At 46.6% G+C, this 18439-nt stretch overlaps 1 protein-coding gene across 1 annotated transcript in view; it reads right to left on the reverse strand.

The window, feature by feature from the left end:
* Positions 1–16091: 16091 nt before the first annotated feature.
* The window catches only part of FBN1 (fibrillin 1), a 213098-nt gene continuing 210750 nt past the window's right edge, over positions 16092–18439 (reverse strand). Inside the window, exon 66 of the mRNA XM_035132327.3 lies at positions 16092–17377. Within this exon, the coding sequence (XP_034988218.3) occupies positions 16988–17377 (390 nt within the window). The 3' untranslated portion in view covers positions 16092–16987. The remainder of the gene's footprint in view (positions 17378–18439) is intronic.

Consider the following 18439-nt stretch of genomic DNA (forward strand, 5'->3'; position numbering starts at 1 on the left):
AGCACGCCAGGCACTCCTGTCTTCCACTGCCTCCCACAGTTTGGTCAAACTCATGTTCGTAGCTTCGAGAACACTGTCCAACCATCTTGTCCTCTGTCGCCCCCTTCTCCTAGTGCCCTCAATCTTTCCCAACATCAGGGTCTTTTCCAAGGATTCTTCTCTTCTCATGAGGTGGCCAAAGTATTTGAGCCTCAGCTTCAGGATCTGTCCTTCCAGTGAGCACTCAGGGCTGATTTCCTTCAGAATGGATAGGTTTGATCTTCTTGCAGTCCATGGGACTCTCAAGAGTCTCCTCCAGCACCATAATTCAAAAGCATTTACCCAGTACAAAATGCAAACAAGCAAAATATGTCTTTTAGTGTACTGCTTCACACATATTTCACAATGCTATGCACACTGAAGTCCAGCTTCCTATCTTTATTTTGTCGAAAGTCTTTGGGATATCACTGCCTGGAAATTGAGTTAATTGCTTTTCGTCATTTGAGACAGCTGTTTCAAAACCTGATCTATGCTAAAGCAGTTATTTGACATTCAGGGCAAGGTGTCTATAAGAAATCAACACTAATGGTCAGAATGGAGGTGTTCCACATGACCTACCCCTTCCATCCTGGACTTGCATTGGCTGCATTGGCATGTGCCCAGCTATTCCTACCTACCGTGTTTCTCATATTATAAGTCATGTCTTATATTAATTTTTTCTTCAAAAAAACACGACATGGCTTATTTTTGAGGGATGTCTTATTTTTTAATAAAGTGCACGCGGGCGCTGTTTGCCGGGCTTGTCAAGCCCGGCAAACAGCGCCCGCCGATCTTCGGTGACAGGCGGGGGTGGGGGGAGAGCGGAGAACGATCTCCGCTTCCCCCCCCACCCCCGCCTGTCACACAGGACAGGTCCGAAGATCGGCGGGCGCTGTTTGCCGGGCTTGTCAAGCCCAGCAAACAGCGCCCGCCGATCTTCGGTGACAGGCGGGGGTGGGCGGAGAGCGGAGAACGATCTCCGCTTCCCCCCCACCCCCGCCTGTCACACAGCACAGGTCGGCGGGCGCTGTTTGCCGGGCTTGCCAAGCCCAGCTAGGAGCGCCCGCCGATCTCCGGTGACAGGCGGGGATGGGGGGAGAGCGGAGAACGATCTCCGCTTCTCCCCCACCCCCGCCTGTCACACAGCACAGGTCGGCGGGCGCTGTTTGCCGGGCTTGTCAAGCCCAGCAAACAGCGCCCGCCGATCTTTGGTGACAGGTGGGGGTGGGGGGAGAGCGCAGCACGATCTCCGCTTCCCCCCCCACCCCCGCCTGTCACACAGGACAGGTCCGAAGATCGGCGGGCGCTGTTTGCCGGGCTTGTCAAGCCCAGCAAGGAGCGCCCGCCGATCTTTGGTGACAGGCGGGGGTGGGGGGAGAGCGGAGAACGATCTCCCCTTCCCCCCCCACCCCCGCCTGTCACACAGGACAGGTCCGAAGATCGGCGGGCGCTGTTTGCCGGGCTTGTCAAGCCCAGCAAACAGCGCCCGCCGATCTTCGGTGACAGGCGGGGGTGGGGGGAGAGCGGAGAACGATCTCCGCTTCCCCCCCACCCCCGCCTGTCACACAGGACAGGTCCGAAGATCGGCGGGCGCTGTTTGCCGGGCTTGTCAAGCCCAGCAAACAGCGCCCGCCGATCTTCGGTGACAGGCGGGGGTGGGGGGAGAGCGGAGAACGATCTCCGCTTCCCCCCCACCCCCGCCTGTCACACAGCACAGGTCGGCGGGCGCTGTTTGCCGGGCTTGTCAAGCCCAGCTAGGAGCGCCCGCCGATCTTCGGTGACAGGCGGGGGTGGGCGGAGAGCGGAGAACGATCTCCGCTTCTCCCCCACCCCCGCCTGTCACACAGCACAGGTCGGCGGGCGCTGTTTGCCGGGCTTGTCAAGCCCAGCTAGGAGCGCCCGCCGATCTTCGGTGACAGGCGGGGATGGGGGGAGAGCGGAGAACGATCTCCGCTTCTCCCCCACCCCCGCCTGTCACACAGCACAGGGCCGAAGATCGGCGGGCGCTGTTTGCCGGGCTTGTCAAGCCCAGCAAACAGCGCCCGCCGATCTTCGGTGACAGGCGGGGGTGGGCGGAGAGCGGAGAACGATCTCCGCTTCCCCCCCACCCCCGCCTGTCACACAGCACAGGTCGGCGGGCGCTGTTTGCCGGGCTTGTCAAGCCCAGCAAGGAGCGCCCGCCGATCTTTGGTGACAGGCGGGGGTGGGGGGAGAGCGGAGAACGATCTCCGCTTCCCCCCCCACCCCCGCCTGTCACACAGGACAGGTCCGAAGATCGGCGGGCGCTGTTTGCCGGGCTTGTCAAGCCCAGCAAACAGCGCCCGCCGATCTTTGGTGACAGGCGGGGGTGGGGGGAGAGCGGAGAACGATCTCCGCTTCCCCCCCCACCCCCGCCTGTCACACAGGACAGGTCCGAAGATCGGCGGGCGCTGTTTGCCGGGCTTGTCAAGCCCAGCAAACAGCGCCCGCCGATCTTTGGTGACAGGCGGGGGTGGGGGGAGAGCGGAGAACGATCTCCGCTTCCCCCCCCACCCCCGCCTGTCACACAGGACAGGTCCGAAGATCGGCGGGCGCTGTTTGCCGGGCTTGTCAAGCCCAGCAAGGAGCGCCCACCGATCTTTGGTGACAGGCGGGGGTGGGGGGAGAGCGGAGAACGATCTCCGCTTCCCCCCACCCCTGCCTGTCACACAGCACAGGTCCGAAGATCGGCGGGCGCTGTTTGCCGGGCTTGTCAAGCCCAGCAAGGAGCGCCCGCCGATCTTCGGCTCTGTCCCCCGATGCGCGACGGCTCGGGGAAGCAGGCAGGGAGCTCCTGCTGGGTCCCGCGCCTTCGCCTCTCGCTCGGTCGGGGCTACACGACATGGCTTATTTTCGGGGTATGTCTTATTTTTCACCAACCCTTAGAAATCCTGTCATGGCTTATTTTTTGGGGATGCCTTAAAATATGAGAAACACGGTAGTTAAGGTGAAAACAGGTGGATCTGACATACTTCTACTCACCACCTGCAGCACCATCCCTACTGGGAGTATCTCATGCTCTGGGGCACAGGGAATGAGTAACTAGGGTCTAGTTTTGTAGGAATGGGAAGGTTTGTTGCTGGACCCAGCAGCACACCCTAAGTGACGTCACTGTAGGAGGAAGAGGCAAGGATTACAATGCAGTCTGTGATGAGCCCCTTTATTTCTGCAGACAAGGCTGAATCATTTAACAATTTGTACTAAAAGCAGTTGCAAACAAATTCAATAGCTTGATTGTACCTAGAGATCTACAGAGAACAGTTAGGGCAGACATATATATTTTGGTTTTGTTGCTTCAGTTAAAACAGACTAACTTCAAAGAGAAAGAGCAAAGGAATTCATAATGTATGCTTCTATGTATAGTCTTGTCTCTTAAGACCAGCTTTGTGCACACTGTAAGAAAGAATTGGAGATGAATTCACATACTGTACAGATAACTTTCAGTGTTTAAAGTGAAAACTTCTGTGTAGACACAGTAAGAATCCATAGTAGCACATTTCAAGATCTACCTCACTAAAAAGAAATGACACATTTCCTCGCTACAAAGTATGGATAGAAATACAGACAGGAAACCTGCCTTACTCTAAGGCAGGGCTGCCCAAACTAAGGCCCGGGGGCCGGATGTGGCCCAATCGCCTTCTAAATCCAGCTCGCGGGCGGTCCGGGAATCAGCAAGTTTTTACATGAGTAGAATGTGTGCTTTTATTTAAAATGCATCTCTGGGTTATTTGTGGGGCATAGGAATTCGTTCATTTTTTTTTTTTGAAAATATAGTCCGGCCCCCCACAAGGTCTGAGGGACAGTGGACCAGCCCCCTGCTGAAAAAGTTTGCTGACCCCTGCTCTAAGGCCTCGGCTACTGCAGTTGGCAGGTACGGACTAAGCTGGTCTGTTTTGCCATCCTTTGCTTTTTGCTTCTTAATAATAGTAATAATATTCCTTCCAGTAGCACCTTAGAGACCAACTAAGTTTGTCATTAGTATGAGCTTTCATGTGCATGCACACTTCTTCAGATACAGTATCTGAAGAAGTACTCTTCAGTATCTGCTCATACCAATGACAAACTTAGTTGATCTCTAAGGTGCTACTGGAAGGAATTTTTTTATTTTGTTTCGACTACTCAAGACCAACACAGCTACCTACCTGTAACTAATAATAATAATAATTTTATTATTTATACCCCACCCATCTGGCTGGGTTTCCCCAGCCATGCTGGGCGGCTTCCCACCGAATATTAAAAACACAATACAGCATCAAACATTAAAAACAGGGCTGCCTTCAGATGTCTTTTAAAAGTAATATAGTTTCTTATTGCCTTGACATCTGGTGGAAGGGCGTTCCATAGAGCAGGCGCCACTACCGAGAAGGTCCTTTGCCTGATTCCCTGTAACCTCACCTCGCAGGGAGGGAACCGCCAGAAGGCCCTTGGAGCCTCAGTATCTGGGCAGAATGATGGGGTGAAGATGCTCCTTCAGGAATACAGTGGTACCTCACAAGACGAAATTACTTCGTTCCACGAGTCATTTCGTATTGCGAAAATTTCGTCTTGCGAAGCAGTTTCCCATAGGAATGCATTGAAATTTAATTAATGTGTTCCTAGGGGGGGGGATAGCGCAAAAAAGGCGCCAACTCAACCGCCACAGCCGGAAGTTTTAAAGGCTCTGGGGAGGGGGAAGCAGGAGGAGGGCCAGGGAGAGGCTCCCTCCCTCCTTCCCCAGCAGCCGGACCCTTGTGCCCAACCAGACAGACAGCCCATTCACGTGCTGGCAGGCAGACTGACTGTCTGGTTGGCCTCTCCTGTTCGCGCCCACGCAGCTCTCCCGTGCCAAGAAGGGGCTCTACTCCCTTGGGGTTCTGCCCGGTGGCTTAAAGTGAGAGTGAGGGGGGATCCAGCTGCTGCTTGGCTGCCGTTTTGGTGTGGCGCCAATTGCCATGTCCCTGTGGAAGCCGGGCGGTGGCAGAAGTGCGAGGTGGACGGGTTCCCCGGAGGAGGCTTGGTCTGACTTTCTCCTCCTTGCAGCACCCCTGCCCTGCTTCGTCTTGCAAAAAATTGCAAAACGTTTTTGTCTTGCGATTTTTTCATTGCGCGAGGCATTCGTCTAGCGAGGTACCATTGTACTGGGCGGAAGCCGTTGAGGGCTTTAAATGTCAGCACCAACACTTTGAATTGTGCTCGGAAACGTACTGGGAGCCAATCTAGATCTCTCAGGACTGGTGTTATATGGTCCCGGTGGCCACTCCCAGTCACCAGTCTAGCTGCCACATTCTAGATTAATTGCAGTTTCCAGGTCACCCTCAAATGTAGCCCCACGTAGAGCGCATTGCAGTAGTCCAAGCAGGAGATAACTAGAGCATGCACCACTCTGGGAAGACAGTCTGCGGGCAAGTAGGGTCTCAGCCTGCGTACCAGATGGAGTTGGTACTATTTTCTATTAGTATAAAAGATGATACAGATATTGCAGGAGGATATTTAGTTATGCAAAAAAAAAGAGCGAGTTTGAAATAGTTTTCATGTTGATTCAGCATTTTTGTAATGTGCAATTCGGTATTCTTCCTAAAGGAGTTTTTTGTTTTTTAAGGACTATGTATATAATTCCCACGTGCATACTGGGGCAACACCTTTACCTGTAAATAATATTTAAAAATTCCTTCAGTAGCACCTTAAAGACCAACTAAGTTTTTATTTTGGTATGAGCTTTCGTGTGCATGCACACTTCCTCAGATACACTTACATTTTAAGGTGCTACTGAAGGAATTTTTTTATTTTATTTCGACTCAGACCAACACGGCTACCTACCTGTAACTGTAAATAACAGTGAGGCATCTTGGAAGAAGAAAATGCAAGTAGACAAGGACAAATAATCATGTGCAGAGTATGTGCTATACATTCAGTGTATATTTCAAAATTGTAAGTGGACAAAGTAGGTATTTTCTACGCCATCCATGTCAAATATTTAAAATTCAGGGGGCATGGCTCAGGCTGGCCATAGCTGTTTACTGACAATTTTCTCTGCCAATAATAATAGACGAACAGAAGCTGAAATTGCCCAGTTCTTATAAAATATGGAAGGTGCATGTGCAGCACAGGGAGGAATTCATAATACATTTTAGACTTCCTCATGATGACTGAAGGGATGCTCAGATCATAGAATCATAGAATCATAGAGTTGGAAGAGACCACAAGGGCCATCCAGTCCAACCCCCTGCCAAGCAGGAAACACCATCAAAGCATTCCTGACAGATGGCTGTCAAGCCTCTGCTTAAAGACCTCCAAAGAAGGAGACTCCACCACACTCCTTGGCAGCAAATTCCACTGCCGAACAGCTCTTACTGTCAGGAAGTTCTTCCTAATGTTTAGGTGGAATTTTCTTTCTTGTAGTTTGAATCCGTTGCTCCGTGTCCGCTTCTCTGGAGCAGCAGAAAACAACCTTTCTCCCTCCTCTATATGACATCCTTTTATATATTTGAACATGGTTATCATATCACCCCTTAACCTTCTCTTCTCCAGGCTAAACATACCCAGCTCCCTAAGCCGTTCCTCATAAGGCATCGTTTCCAGGCCTTTGACCATTTTGGTTGCCCTCTTCTGGACACGTTCCAGCTTATCAGTATCCTTCTTGAACTGTGGTGCCCAGAACTGGACACAGTACTCCAGATGAGGTCTGACCAGAGCAGAATACAGTGGTACTATTACTTCCCTTGATCTAGATGCTATACTCCTATTGATGCAGCCCAGAATTGCATTGGCTTTTTTAGCTGCTGCATCACACTGCTGACTCATGTCAAGTTTGTGGTCTACCAAGACTCCTAGATCCTTTTCACATGTACTGCTCTCAAGCCAGGTGTCTCCCATCCTGTATTTGTGCCTTTCATTTTTTTTGCCCAAGTGTAGTACTTTACATTTCTCCTTGTTAAAATTCATCTTGTTTGCTTTGGCCCAGTTGTCTAATCTGTTAAGGTCATTCTGAAGTGTGATCCTGTCCTCTGGGGTGTTAGCCACCCCTCCCAATTTGGTGTCATCTGCAAACTTGCTCAGGATGCCCTCAAGCCCATCATCCAAGTCATTGATAAAGATGTTGAACAAGACTGGGCCCAAGACAGAACCCTGTGGCACCCCACTAGTCACTACTCTCCAGGATGAGGAGGAGCCATTGATGAGCACCCTTTGGGTTCGGTCAGTAAGCCAGTTACAAATCCACTGAATGGTAGCATTGTCTAGCCCACATTTTACCAGCTTCTTTACAAGAATATCATGGGGCACCTTGTCAAAGGCCTTGCTGAAATCAAGATAGGCTACATCCACAGCGTTCCCTTCATCTACCAGGCTTGTAATTCTGTCAAAAAATGAGATCAGATTAGTCTGACATGACTTATTTTTCAGGAACCCATGCTGACTTTTAGCGATCACAGAGTTTCTTTCTAGGTGCTCACAGACTGTTTGCTTAATGATCTGCTCTAGAATCTTTCCTGGTATTGATGTCAGGCTGACTGGGCGGTAATTGTTTGGGTCCTCTCTTTTCCCCTTTTTGAAAATAGGGACAACATTTGCCCTCCTCCAGTCTGCTGGAACTTCGCCTGTTCTCCAGGAATTTTCAAAGATTATTGCCAGTGGTTCTGAAATCACCTCTGCCAGTTCTTTTAATACTCTTGGATGTAGTTCATCTGGCCCTGGAGACTTGAATACATCTAAACTAGCCAAGTATTCTTGTACTACCTCCTTACTTATTCTGGGCTGTGTTTCCCCTGCTGAATCATCTGCTCCATATTCTTCAGGTCGGGCGTTGTTTTCTTTCTTGGAGAAGACTGAGGCAAAGAAGGCATTGAGGAGTTCTGCCCTTTCTCTGTCCCCTGTTTGCATTTCACCATCTTCTCCTCTGAGTGACCCCACTGTTTCCTTGTTTTTCCTTTTGCTACGGACATACCCATAAAAGCCCTTTTTGTTGCTTTTAACCTCTCTAGCGAGCCTGAGTTCATTCTGTGCTTTAGCTTTTCTGACTTTGTCTCTACACGTGCTGGCTATATGTTTGAATTCCTCTCTGGAGATTTCCCCCCTTTTCCATTTTTTGTACATATCCCTTTTAAATCTTAACTCAGTCAAAAGTTCTTTAGATAGCCAGCCTGGCTTCTTTAGGCACCTTCCATGTTTCCGTCTCATTGGTATTGCCTGAAGTTGTGCTTTTAATATCTCCCTTTTAACAAACTCCCAACCATCATAAACTCCCTTCCCTTTTAGTATTACTGTCCATGGGATTTCACCCAGCGTTTCCCTAAGTTTTCTGAAGTCGGCTTTCTTAAAGTCTAGAATTTGGACCTTAGTATGCTTGGTTGCTCCTTTCCGCTGGATAATAAACTCCAGAAGAGCATGGTCACTCCCACCTAATGATCCTGCCACTTCTACCCCACTAACCAAGTCATCACTATTGGTTAGGACCAGATCTAAAATGGCTGATCCTCTTGTTGCTTCTCCCACTTTCTGGACAATGAAGTTGTCTGCAAGGCCAGTGAGGAATCTGTTCGACCTTATGCTCTTGGCTGAGTTTGACATCCAACAAATATCAGGATAGTTGAAATCCCCCATTACTACTATCTCACTTCCTTTGGAATGCTTGGCCATCTGTTCCAGGAAGGCATCATCTGTGTCCTCAGTTTGGCTTGGGGATCTATAGTAAACTCCCACAATGAGATCACTGTTGTTTTTCTCTCCCTTAATTTTGACCCAGATACTCTCAATTTGGCTTTGAAGTTTTAAATCCTGGATCTCTTCACAGGTATACATATCCCTAACATATAAAGCTACTCCTCCTCCTTTCCTGTTTGGTCTATTTCTCTTAAATAGATTGTATCCCTCTATTACTAAATTCCAGTCATGAGACTCATCCCACCAGGTTTCAGTGATGCCTATTATGTCATATTTAGTTTGCTGTACCAAGAGCTCAAGTTCATCTTGTTTATTTCCCATGCTCTGTGCATTAGTATACAGACATTGAAGACCGTTGATCATTCCCCCATGTCTCTTATTTAAGGATATTTTCATCCCACCACTAGGTCTGCATGCTGCTTGCTCCATTTGGTCCTTGACATTTGGATGATCATCTTCAGTATTTGATAGACTCCTACCTTCAGGACCACTGTCTCCCTCCCCCACATAAGTCAGTTTAAAGCCCTCCTGATGAGGTTTTTGAGTTTTGTGGCAAAAACATTCCTCCCAACTTTTGTGAGGTGCAGTCCATCACTTGCCAGAAGTCCATCTTCAAGAAACTGCAGACCGTGATCTAGGAATCCAAACCGTTCCTGTTTGCACCATTTGCGAAGCCAGTTGTTCACTTCCCCTATTTTTCCCTCTCTCCCTGGGCCATGTCGTTCAACTGGAAGGACAGAAGAGATGACAATTTGTGCATCTAATTGCTTCAACTTCCTGCCCAGAGCCTCATAATCATTTTTGATCTTCTGTAAGCTATGGCTTGCAGTGTCATTGGTTCCCACATGCACCAAAAGGAAGGGGTATTTGTCGGTGGGTTTTATTATTCCTTGCAGCCGTTCTGTTACATCTTTGATCTTGGCCCCAGGTAGACAGCACACCTCTCGAGACATCTTGTCAGGCCCACAGATCACTGCTTCTGTACCCCTCAGTAGGGAATCCCCTATCACCACTACACGCCTCTTCATAGGCTTGGTTGGGATTCTTCCATGTGCTGTCCCTTCCAAGGTTACCTGCATATTCCCGGTGACACCGTTTCAAGAAAATGTTCATGCACAAAGGCTTGTTGCATTCTGCAAGCACAAAGCATTCCTACCTTGGCAGAATGTGGCAGCCTTTGCACATTTACAATTCCTTAGTGTTTAAACTGGATCTCTCCTCCTCACTTCCAGCTCTGGCTTCAGGTAGTGGCAGCTTGATGCATCACAAGTGCTTCTAAGGGTTGGCTCTCAAACACTCCTCACTTTATGAGAGTTATATCAGGTGATGACTTGCATTTGAAAACGGGCCCTCGCTGATATAAAGACTGTAAACAGAATTTACATCAACTCTTCAACTCGAATGGAGTTAGTTCCCACATCCATGAAATGTACAGTTAACAAATACAGAGAAATCAAGTTACAGTGGTGCCTCGCTAGACGAATGCCCTGCTAGACGAAAATTCCGCTTAATGAAAGGATTTTCTGATCGGAGGTTGCCTCGCTATATGACGAGGTTTTCTATGGCCACCACTTTGTCTTGCGAAGCGTGACCATAAAAACCTCTGATCAGAAAATCAGGGCATTCATCTAGCAAAAGGGGAACCAGCTGTAGCAAGGGAAGAAGGCAAAGGAAGATCAGCTGAGAGGCGCTGACAGCTGTCACCGCCTCTCAGCTGATCTTCCTTTGCCTTCTTTCCCTGCTGCAGCTGGTTCCCCTTTGTGTTCCGCTAGTCTCTGCCCCGGCAGAGACCAGCGGAACACAAAGAGGAACTAGCAGGGGAGGAACTAGGTGTCCGCCCGCTTGCCTTCGCCGAGGCGGCGCTTTCTCGGCGAAGGCAAGCGGGCAGGCTAGGTAGGTGTCCCTCGCTTGCCTTCGCCGAGAAAGTCGGGTGCCTTCTCGGGGAAGGCAAGCCCCCTACGATCCCGTGCTGTGTGTCGGGCAGGATGGGGGGGGCGCAGGATCTTTCCTGTCTTTCCCCCCCCATCCTGCCTGTCACACAGCGGGGATTGTAGAGGGTTTGAGAAGCCCCCTACGATCCCCCGCTGTGTGTTGGGTGGGACACCCAGGAGCATAGGACAGGGCTTCAGAGAAGTGCTGCGCCTTTCTGAAGCCCCGTCCGATGTCGGCTTTGTGCCGGGCAACGGCGGGAGAAGCGGTTCCTCTGCTTCTCCCGCAGAAGCCTGGCACACAGCTGCTTCCCTCGGCAGCCGCCGTCTGAAGCCAGGCGGCAGCTGCCAAAGGAAGAGAAACCGGCTTTGTGCCTGGCGGCGGCGGGAGGAATTCCTCCCCTTCTTCCTGCCGCGGCCAAGCCAGTCCCCGAGCCGAAGTGCGGCGCGACGGGGGCATTTTGCCGTTTGCCTTCACCGAGCCAAGGGTGAGGCAAATGGTGAAAAGCATCCACCGCGCCGCACTTCGGCTTAGGGACTGGCTTGGCGGCAGCGGGAAGAAGGGGAGGAATTGCTCCCCTTCTTCCCACCACCGCCAAGCCAGTCCCTAGCGGGGGCTTTTCACCATTTGCAAACGGCGAAAAGCCCCCTCCCGCGCCGCACTTCGGCTTAGGGACAGGCAGGGTGTGGGGGAAACGCAGGAAATATCCTGCATTTCCCCCACACCCCGCCCGACACAGCAGGGGATCGTAGCGGGTTTCTCAAGCCCCCTACGATCCCCGCTGTGTGACAGGGGATGCGGGGGAAGCGTAAACCGAGGTACCACTGTATACAGTATATATCTCCCAGATATAACAGATCCCCTTCATACTATCATATTTGTTACATCGAACAACACATTAAATAATATATTATTCTTGGAAATTACCGTATTATTCTGTGTATAAGACGCCGCCTATTTTGGGGACTCCAAATTAAGAAAACACCCCCCTCAGCACTACCCATGTATAGTTTTTTGGTTTAAAAAACCTAGTCTTATACACAGAATAATACGGTATATCCTGCAGGCTGAATTATTAGAGAATATCTCCACACCACAAATTGCTGTGGAATGGAATTAATACATACAACAACATTGCAATTTTATAGATTTGTTCTGATGTGGTTTGAGCACAGTAAAATCTGATGCTTTGTTTGGGGATAACAAAATATTTTCCCTTCTGCATATCTCTTTCTTTAAAGACATAAGTGCTGGCGCCATCACATTGCATAGTTCGCAGTAAGACAATGTTAGTTTGAAGTTGGTTTTAGTATTAGATTATCCCTCCACAATCAGCCTCAGTGTATCAGGCAATAAATACTAGGCATGGAATGAACTGGAGCGTCTTGAAAAGGGTTTTAATATGCAATTCATTTGAAATGAAATATGCATGCTTTTCAAAACATCTTTATCATGTATCTTATTCATCTGAATTGTTGTTTCTCAGAGTTAATCAGTTTAAATAACTGAAATACCTCTAAAATTACCTATTCGTTCCACATTATTCCACATCACTAAATCAAGTGGTGCTGCTATGTATCCCTGTAGTCAAAATGAGTAATGCATACATTACAGTACATTAAAGTCTGTCTACTGTCTGTTATGATGACTTTTGGAAACTTTAAAATGTTTGTTTACAGAGACAGTAAATGATTAAAGTGAGTGAATGGTTGATAGAACAGGAATTCCCAACATCAGTGAAAGGCCATCACCAAATTCTGAACACACACATTGTTAACTTCTGAAATCACATATCTGGAATCCATTGACATTATAAGGCTCACAATTACATCCATCCTATGCTGTAGCACATTGGTGCCAACCATGGCTCAATTTCAACAGGCAAAGACATTTTTGTTTTCTTTGACATTTGGGCAGCATCAATGATATATTGTTAATTTTGTTTTACATACGTTTCGGTAATTTTATTATTGTGTTTTTTACTTGTTTGTAAATCAATCTTTACTGGGAAGTGACATATTAACTTACTAAACTTCAAAATCAATGTAAATGTCACAGCTTGATTATAATTCTGTTCACATGCTTTGCCAAATGCCATAGTTTGAGTTTGGAAGACAATCTTGATTTTTCATTATTACAAATAATTCTTGTGTTGATCTCATCTTTCAAATCTTAGGAGTACCTATATTTCGCTTTATGATGTTAGTGTATTTATAGAAAACACAGAATCATCTACTGAGGGAGACAATGATAACTTGGTCCATTATAATGCCAATTAAAAGATGTGTGCGATTGATGTGGGAGATCTGAAGATTTATAACTAGAGGAGATATGGATAGATAAATATGTAGATATATACACTACTAGTGTTTATATTGCAAAGCAAAATGTACACAGGGCGTTTGTACAAATCACCCCCTTCCCCAATTTAATTTCCAGAAATAGATTTGAGGCAAAAAAAGTCTTCATCCTGACTTGTCTTGCTGTCCCCTCCCATACACCAAGCAGTTGTGAAGCAGCTGATCAGAGGGCAGAGCCATAGCTGCCAAGTTTTCCCTTTTCTCGCGAGGAAGCCTATTCAGCATAAGGGAAAATCCCTTAAAAAGGGGATAACTTGGCAGCTGTGGGCAGAGCAAGCCAAATGACTAACAGTTGACTATCATTATTTGCAGACACCCCTCGATTTTCCTCGGTTCACACTAGACACAAAGGTGTGTCCCTGTTGGAGGGTGGGGAAACGAGCTTATGAGAGGAATTTTATTCAGCATTTAGGAAGAAAGGCTGCTCATAAATACAAACCTTCCCATTTATAGAGGATCTCCTCATGCAGTTAGCTGTTACAAGAACAGAATACCCCAAAGGGTGCTGTATGCCCAATTCCCGTGTAAGCACCCAAGTCCAGCCCCCAAAGCTGTAAGCCCAATTCCAGTCACTGGACTGGGACCACCCAGTCAGTTGCAACATATATTTAGTGTTGCCAGTTTTGGCAGTATCAGTCACCAATTTGGGGTGGGTGGTGAGCAGGATGAAAAAAAGGCTCTCTTCTTTCAGCCCATAGCTGGGTCTTGCAAAGCCCTTTGAAGGCCCCACCCATCAGCTGAATGGCAGCGGCTGCAAACTCCGTTTGGCCGAGCCAGGCCTTTAGCCCCACATCTGATATCATATATGTAGGTATACTGTGACTGATATGACTTCATGGGGCAAATGGGGAAGCCTGGTGGACCAAATTAGGCTTGCAGGCCAGATGTTCCCTACAATAGGTGATTGGAATGATAAAAGCTGACAAACGATGGGACAGAGAGATTGGTGCAAATCCTTGCATGCTGCTGTATTTGAAGATTTTTTTTAGTTCAGGAATGAAAGAACAGACTGGTAAATTGGTCTCGTAGCAACTGAACCCTGGTAGATAGGATGGAGAAGCAACATCCAAAAAACAGTTATTGATTATCTGGAATATTGCAATCATGGTACTGTTATGAGGGGTCTTGGGGGGGGGTGTTAGGCTATATGGCTGAGTCCCTCTTCTAATTCCTGGATCCAACATGGATTCCTTTGCTGGAATACTCAGGCCAGCCTGGTAACACCTGCTAAGCATGGGTTGTTAAAGTAACAAATGGAGTGGCTCTGAGTGGGCCTCCCTTCCCTGTTATGTGAGCCAGAAGGTGGAAGCATAACTGCAGGCTGGAAACAGGTAGATAGCCAGCCGTGTTGGTCTGAGTCGAAGCAAAAAAAAAAGAATCCTTCAGTAGCACATTAAAGACCAACTAAGTTTTGGGTCTGTATATACATAAGGGTCTGTATATGGGCTCCTTGATCACTGCAGATGGTGACAGCAGTCACGAAATTAAAAGACGCCTGCTTCTTGGGAGAAAAGCAATGACAAACCTAGACAGCATCTTAAAAAGCAGAGACATCACCTTGCCGACAAAGGTCCGTATAGTTAAAGCTATGGTTTTCCCAGTAGTGATGTATGGAAGTGAGAGCTGGACCATAAAGAAGGCTGATCGCCGAAGAATTGATGCTTTTGAATTATGGTGCTGGAGGAGACTCTTGAGAGTCCCATGGACTGCAAGAAGATCAAACCTATCCATTCTTTAGGAAATCAGCCCTGAGTGCTCCCTGGAAGGAGACAGATCGTGAAGCTGAGGCTCCAATACTTTGGCCACCTCATGAGAAGAGAAGAATCCTTGGAAAAGACCCTGATGTTGGGAAAGATTGAGGGCACTAGGAGAAGGGGACGACAGAGGACAAGATGGTTGGACAGTGTTCTCGAAGCTACGAACATGAGTTTGACCAAACTACGGGAGGCAGTGGAAGACAGGAGTGCCTGGCGTGCTATGGTCCATGGGGTCACGAAGAGTCGGACACGACTAAACGACTAAACAACAACTGTATATACATAAGGGTCTGGCTCTTCTGTTTCAAGTGTATCTGAAGAAGTGTGCATGCACACGAAAGCTCATACCAAAATAAAAACTTAGTTGGTCTTTAAGGTGCTACTGAAGGAATTTTTTTATTTTGCAGGCTGGAAAGACAAGGAGAGAGTCATGTCTGATTTCTGCTGGAATCCAAGGCTGTGGCTGTGGGAGAAGCAAGACTCTACTGGGGTTCAGGTAGGTAGCCGTGTCGGTCTGACGCAGTAGAAATATATTTAAAAAAATAAAAAAATGTCCAGTAGCACCTTTGAGACCGACTAAGTTTGTTACGAAAGCTCATACCAAGAACAAACTTAGTTGGTCTCAAAGGTGCTACTGGACAATTTTTTAAAAAATTTAAAATATATTTCTATTGGGGTGTTGATTCGGTGAATTGCTCCATCACAGGCTCAGGTTGTATATATGTGTAAAAAAAACCACCACCCCATATATCATAGATACCAAAGTCTCTGCTGTACCTCATTCCAAAGCAAACATGAACCTGGGGTAAGAGCCTGGAACCCCTAGAATGTTGCACCACTCAGAGATTGGGGTAGCACACGACAATACAATTAGCAGCACATTTTACAGTTGGAGAAGGTACATCAGTTGACTTTATACTCTTGTAGAAATAATAGAAATTATAATGTGATTGTCTCTAATGAACTTGAAATAGGCCAACCACAATTATTATTTAAACCATGATGAGGATGATAATAAGTTCGTAACGTAATTGTTTTCTTGAGACAGAAAACACTGGCATACACTTTGGAACAACAAGGCTACCCATAAAAATCTGAATTTGTCTAAATATTTTTGGGATTAATAGTTACATTTATTCTGAACTGCTACTTTTTAGAGAGATTATTGTTGTACAGGTTATTTTGGTAAATGCAGTATTCGCAGTACACTACTCTCCCCCACCAAACTGCAAACTGAATTGTCCATGTGGATTTTGTAGCTTTTATTAATAGTTGTTTTCAATTTAAACATAAAAATGAATATTAGGATGCACATGAATCTAGCTTTTAATATGGTTTTCTGTAACTTTAGCAAGAACATGAAGCCACAGAATGAACTAAAAAAAACTGTTTTATTGTGACATTTGACAATGAACCCTTGTTGATATGAATGACGGTAGGTACTCTTTGACATGTTACATTATGTCATGGTGTAACTGTGGATGGCACTGTGTCATGTGACTTCTGAGAATGTTTAATGGTCCCCATCGACCCCAGTGCATTTTGATTGTCACAGAAATGTTATCACCAGGTTTGTGTATACAGTTAAGTAGTTGATCTTATAAGCACCATTATAAACCCTCACATGAAGGGTATTATTATTCTAGTTTACAAATGCTTCATGGATAAAAATAGCATGGTTACAGTATACACACACTTAATTTACATGTACTGTATTATAGGTATAACTGAGATAAACTACTGAGCTAAACTTTGGTTGATTGATGTATTTAGGTGGAATAATTGCAATTTCTTTGGCTTCTAAGTTGTGTATATATTACAGTGCATTTATAAAATCTAGGTTGGACATTTTCTAGCACCAATTTGATATCATAAACGGCTGACCTAGTAAGATGTAGCTGGAGAAGCGGATTTTAAGATTTTTTTAAAAACAGGAACAAAACATAAGAATCCATTGATTGAGTTTGTTTTCTTGCATCGCTGCTGATAGGATATTGCCTCGGCATCAGTGGCCAACTTCCAACAGCAGTCCCAGTATTCAAGATTCAGCATATCAAGGTAAGTATACTTAAAAGAAGCCTGAGAAAGTGGTTGTTGTGAGCTACAGTTTTCTTCCTGTACCTTGCTTACATCAAAATGGAATAGTGCTCACATGTTCAAATGTATTCATGAAGGATTGTACCTGTGATATGGAGAACCTTATTGGGAAATAAAACATTCAAGTCTCACCTAGCTATCTTTGGCTTTAATTATTTGGTCTCTGGTGAATTAATGAAGCAAAATTTCAATTTTCATTTTCAGGTTGTCTCCTAGCTCACCACTGAGGTAGTCTTTGTCATGTTTATCTTCAAGCTGATTGAGTTCCTTCTTTTTGTAGAGTGGAATACTACTGATATGTAATGAGTAGGTTCCAGGCACTGGCTTCTTCTTTGTTAAGTGAAGGAAGCTTACTCCTTCTTTCTGATTTATCCTAAAGAAACCACCTTCATTCCCATGGTCTATTAAATATCGGTTGTGATTTGTCAGTGTTGTGAGAGCAGGGATCAGTTTCAAGATGCGATCTTTGTTGTTAAGATCAGAGATGTTGAAAGAAAGGGTGGCTGGTTTTTCAATATCCCAGCTGGCAAGGTTAACTGCTGTCTCCATCTCAGGCTGATCCTGTGAAAGAACAGAGTGCTTTAATATATTTCTTCTTGCTTTTCCATACATGCATAATAATCATCCCAGATATTCAGATAGTATGTGGGATGTCTACAATATTTTGCTACTTAGAATATTTCCTAGGGTACCGAGTTGGGCTTTGGCTCCACCTGCCGGACAAAGGCAGGAGACCAAACTGTTCAGGAAGTAGGCGGCTCCTGGCAGGCCCATGCAGAGCTTGTTGAGACTTGGGGGCGGAAGTCTTGTTAGAATGAAGTTATAAACTGAAACATAAAATCAGGCTGTCCCTGATGGGGTCCCCCAGCCAGCTTAGTCCCACCACACACATGGGCCTAGTGGTCAGTTTTTTGCTACTTCCTGAACAAAGCAGGCATGGCGTTCTTGGCGCCTGCTTTCTTCTTCTACAGACCATTATTTCCTATTTGTTTAAGCTTAATCGTCTCTATTGCCTTCTCCTTTGTTCCTGAAGCCCCTCTCCCCCTGAAGCAATAGCTTCCTTCTCCTTTCTCCCACCCTTTCTCCTATGTCTAAGTCTACTCCCACCAGAGTGGTTGATGACCTCTTGAACAATCAGCAGGATGCTAGCTTCCTTCTCCTTTCTCCCACCCTTTCTCCTATGTCTAAGTCTACTCCCACCAGAGTGGTTGATGACCTCTTGAACAATCCACAGCAGGACGCTGATGGAATCTGCAAGATCAGCAGCCTTTGTTGCAGATTGGCCGCAACCCACTTCACAGCACAACACCATGCCAGCAGAAGTGGTTGCCTGCAGAATGTTATGGCTGAAACACTGGAAAGTGGACACAGCATTTAAAATCAACCTAGCCACATCAGGCTTCATAGACTGTAAGCTCTTTGGTGAGGACACCCTTAAGGATATCCTTGTTGAGTCAAAGCATAAATGGAAGGTCCTGGTCAAACAAGAAAAGGAGAAACACTGCTCAAGATGCTACTCCCACTGCCAATCCATTGGTTCTTTTGGAACTATAGCTCCAAGGACAGATAACACTACTACTGACCAAAGTATTCCTGGAACAAACCTTGCCATGCCTCTTAAGT

This window comes from Zootoca vivipara, chromosome 13 (genome assembly GCF_965207765.1).
Source record: "Zootoca vivipara chromosome 13, rZooViv2.hap1.1, whole genome shotgun sequence".
NCBI classification, from domain to species: domain Eukaryota; kingdom Metazoa; phylum Chordata; class Lepidosauria; order Squamata; family Lacertidae; genus Zootoca; species Zootoca vivipara.